Below are 4,600 nucleotides of genomic sequence, written 5' to 3'. Positions count from 1 at the left end.
AGGCCACCTCTGGACTGTTGGCGGCAGGGGGTGGGTTGCTGGGTTCTTTTGGGCTGGTGGTGTCAGCTTTGGGGATGGTGCCTCCTAGGCTGTCTGAAGCTGTGGTGTTACTGCTGGTGCTTGTGGGCCCTGGTTCAGCCACCTTAGTTTTCAGCAAGGTGGGGGCTGAGGACACGGATGAGATGATCTGGGCAATGGAGGCCAGTGGGGGTAGCTCTTCTGTCACGGGGGGCTTTGGCAAGAGCAGGGGGGGCTTGGGGCGCAGCGGCCGCAACAAGGCTGGACTGCTTATGAGGGTGGAGTTGCCCAAGAGGGAAGAGCTGTTGACGAGGGCTGACGAGTAAATGGGGACAGCAAGCTGAACAGAGCCCTGCAGCGGCTGAGCGTGAGCTTCCAGAGTGGTGGCTGTCAAGGCTGCTGCTGCAGGGGCCACGGGTTTTTCCAGGATCCCGCTGGGCCCCAAGGTCACTGGCAGGGTAGGGCACGGTGGTGGACAAGGAGAGGGTGCCTCCCTGCTCTCTGGTTCCTGCTCAGGCTTCTTGGCTTCGCTGGGAGCAGCCAAATCCTTGTCTCCTCTCCTGAAGTTCTTGGGGATGGACAGGTCAATGGGCTCCATGGAGTAGTCATAGGGCGCCGAGGAAGAGGGTCTTAGGAACAAGGCCGCATTTTCCTGCTTCACTTGGACCAGGGCCAGGCCCTTCTGAGAGAAGTCCAAGGGCTCACTTAAGTCCACTGCGAAGTTGCTAGTGGGTTCCAACTTGACCGAGACATGAGGAGGTGGCGGCTGGGTGGGGCCCCCATGAAGATAGCCATTCTGGGACTCCAGGTAGGTGGCAAGGGGTTTGCGCTCGCCAAAGGCCCCGCCCCCCTCCTCCATCCTCCCGGAGGCCTCAGCCACCGGGGCCTCCTTGGGGCCCAGGCCATCGGCTGCCAGGATGTAGCTTTCGATGTCGTGCTCCGGCACGTGCAGGTGTTGCTTAAGGATGTGATGGATGCAGTTGCGCTTGGCCGAGAAGGTGGCACTGCACTCCTTGCACTCAAAGGGCTTGCGGCCCTTGGGACAGCCGCCCAGGCCGCGGCCGCAATGCGTGCGCATGTGGATGCGCAGGGCACGGTAGTGCTTCAGGTCCTCGCCGCAAAGCCGGCACACCGTGTCTGGGGAGCAGAAGGCGTCCACCATCTCAGCAGCGCTGCTGGTCACGTACTCGATGTTCTTCTCAATGTCCTTGCGGGTGGCTTTAAGGTGCTTCTTGCGCAGGTGCCGCTCGCAGTTGGCCTTGACCGTGAAGGGGTAGTGACAGATCTTGCAGATGTAGGGCCGCTCACCGCTGTGTGTGCGCAGGTGGCGGATGAGCGCGGCCTTGTCCGCAGCGATGTAGTCGCAGATGTTGCACTGGTATGGCGAGATGCCCAGGTGGGAGCGAACGTGCGCGCGCAGGACCCCCGAGAAGGCAAACACCTGGTTGCAAAAGCGGCAGGGGTAGAGCACCTTGCGCATGGCCGGCGATTTCTTGCTGCTGGGGCCCGTCATGATGGCTTTGAGGTCCCCCTCCGTTATCTCCTGCTTGATCTTGGCCTCCATGCTCAGGGGCAGCAGGGCCTCGATGATGCTGTCCTGCTCCAGCTGCGTCTTCATCTCAGCCTGGCCTGGCAGATCCACCCGCGGCTGCTGCAGGAAGAGCTGCATGGCCGTGTTTGGCTGGGTCCCAGACTTGGACTGCAGCAGGTGGGTGCTGGAGGCCACTTCCACTGAGCCTTTGAGGAGCTTCAGGGGCGGTGGGGGCAGGCTGGGACTAATGCAGCCTGGGGAGGCCTGCTGGGCATTGATGAGTGGGGGGGGCGTGGACGTGGCCACCACCGTCCGTGGTGTGACCAGGGGCTTTGGCTTCAGAGGGGGCATGTGTTTGAAAATCGCCTGTAAAGGGGCTGCAGGGGCCTTAGAAAGAGGCGGAAGACTGATTTGAGGGGGCGCTGAGGCTGCCATCTTCAGGATCTGCTGGATGTCCGCCAGCTCGATGGCAGACTCGCCAGAGATAGGCTTGACCACAATACTACTATCGGGCTGGATGATGAAGCCCTTCTGGAAGGGCTGCAGGGACAGGTGCTTCATGCTCTCCTTGGTAGCCGGGAGCACCGTGAGAGAACCGCCCAGGGAAGCAGCTTCAAAAGGAGATAGCCTCAGCATGTTGGTGCAGCCGGGGTCCTGAGGTAGCTGACACTTGAGTGTCTGGAGCTGTATTGCTTGGTTGTCATCCGGAAGGGGCTCCTCCGCCAGAACAGGCCTGACGTCTTTGGTGTGCTGCAGGCCCATCAATGCCAGGAAGACCTTCTGGTCCAGGGCGTCGCCAGGCAGGGTCTTGGCCTGCAGCCTCTCCCGTCCCTGGTCCGCAGCGACGTGGGTCGGCTTGTGCAGGGCGAGCGAGGAAAGCATGGGGAACGCCTTGTCGCAGATGTCACAGATGAAACGGTGCTGCTCGCTGATGCACCTTCGCAGGTTTGTTTCACACCAGGCCTGCACGGAAGCCGGGTCAGCAAAAGCAAAGAAATACAGAGGAGGATTTAAAAGTCATCACTCAACTGAGATGCAGAAAGTATTTATACAACTGCCCAGCACCCAGCCTTTGTCTGTAACATATAAGGAGCTGACCTTTCCTTGCTTGCTAACTCCTGGACTGAATAAGGAAAACCATAAAGCATCTTAAAAATCATGTGTGCTTGATGAATAACCAACTCCCAAGGTACCTCGGCAGAGAAGCAATGAAGTATGGTTAAGTAATAACACCATGGAGGTAGGATTTGCTTTTCAAAAATGTGTGCCCTGCAAAACGAACTGATGGGGACCACCTACCTATCATCAGCTACTTCTGCTGTATTGGTAAAGAGGGCACTGCCTGGGGAAGGGTACGCAGGTGCCCCATCTGGGGGTTACATGAGTGTACACGTATGGGGGCTTACATATGGGCGCATACACATGGAATAATTCATTGCGCTTGAGGTTTATGCACCTGAAGAATTTCACTGTTGATATCTTCTGTCTCAAGTTTTAAAAATTGGAAAAAAATGGTTTGAAGGTAGTTTTCACAGGTGCTTATAAAGCAGAGAACAAATATGGCTCAGGTTAATAACAACCCAAAACATTTTAAATAAAAACTACAATGCTGAAAATATTTAGCTGTNGCTAGCTGGAGGAAGGGGCCGGGGAGGCCGGGTAACAGCAGGGAGAGTGGGGAGGCTGAGGGAGGGCAAGAGCCACGCTCACCATCAGATCCAGACCATATGCTTTCTGAAAAGCAGTAACAGAAACACTCACTTCTCCAGACTCTGCAGGTGACAAATAGGTGTCACCCCAAAAAGGGCAGCAAAAGAGACTGCTGTGTGGGGCACCTTCTCTTTCAGATGCATCTGCTTTTCTGAACTGCTTTCTTCATTACAAGTGTTACTTTACTTTGTCAGGCTTAACTGATTTCAAATGGAAAAGAAACGACAGCCTGAAAATACAGCATATATACTTTACAAATCCAGAAATTCTGGTTCCTGTTAAATGAGCCCACTGTGGACAAACATGCCGGATGTACCACCACTGGATCCCTGGATGCAAGGCCCCACCACACCAGAGACAGGCCACACCTACGTGGCCACCAGCCTCAGAGGCACCCCAGAGCTTGATCTCCCCGCCCCCGCCCTCTGTTGCTCTCTCCGATTTCCCCTTCGCAGAAACAGCATTCCTTGGTGGGCTTCTCCGAAATATCAAGGATGCCCAACCCTGAATGAAGCGTTTCCACCTGGTTGCAGAACACAGCTCACACCCAGTTCCCCCCGCCCCCCTCACCACACCGGGTAAACCTCCTAACTACTGAGGGTGGTCCGACTTAGCAACTGAAAATACAGGCTGTCCAGTTCAATTTGAATTTCAGAGAAACACCAAGTAAGTGTTTATCCCAAATACTGCATGAAAAATATATATACTAAAAAATTATGCTACTTATTTGAAATTCAAAATTTAAATGGCATCCTTTATTTTATCTGGCAATCCTGTTACCATACAATTCTTTATTTGGTGTTAGGTCCTAGCTATTAATATTTGGGTTTTCCAAATATTATCTAAAGGTTAAGGATCTCACCTAATTTCTTCTTAGTTCAGTGATATGAATCCTGTATGAATATTCAGTGTATTAGAATTAAGTTGAGAGTTGTATGGTCATTTGAATAGAAGTACCTGGTATAAAAATTAAAGTATATTTCTTATCTTAAACGCCTCTTTAAAAATGAATGTACAGAAACTAACATTCGAAAAACACTTTTGGGATATCGTTTTGGTAACTTAAGTCTGTTAATTAGAATATATTTATGTTTGTGTATTTCTCCAGAACAACTAGAAATTTCCGTATAAAAAACTTTTTTAAATTCTAAAACTACTGATCACTGATTTTTACAAGAAACAAGGCAGGATGCTACTACTTTAGTGAACAGAAAGATAACTGCAAAATTTACAGTAGTTCCCTTTAGGAATAGATGGCAGTCAAAAGATTTCACAGAATACTGAAAATTTTAAAAGCCGCCTTGAGAACGCCAGGATGCAATTTCTCATCCTAAAACCCTC

At 52.3% G+C, this 4,600-nt stretch overlaps 1 protein-coding gene across 1 annotated transcript in view; it reads right to left on the bottom strand.

Annotated features, from left to right (window-relative positions):
- RREB1 (ras responsive element binding protein 1) overlaps positions 1-4,600 on the bottom strand; it is a 144,384-nt gene that overhangs the window by 19,507 nt on the left and 120,277 nt on the right. Inside the window, exon 10 of the mRNA XM_019666546.1 lies at positions 8-2,512. Coding sequence (XP_019522091.1) covers positions 8-2,512 — 2,505 coding nt within the window. The remainder of the gene's footprint in view (positions 1-7; positions 2,513-4,600) is intronic.

Source organism: Hipposideros armiger, unplaced genomic scaffold, assembly GCF_001890085.2.
Source record: "Hipposideros armiger isolate ML-2016 unplaced genomic scaffold, ASM189008v1 scaffold_474, whole genome shotgun sequence".
Lineage (NCBI taxonomy): Eukaryota > Metazoa > Chordata > Mammalia > Chiroptera > Hipposideridae > Hipposideros > Hipposideros armiger.
The sequence above is the reverse complement of the archived record's forward strand: the minus strand, read 5'-3'. Positions and strand labels throughout refer to the sequence as shown.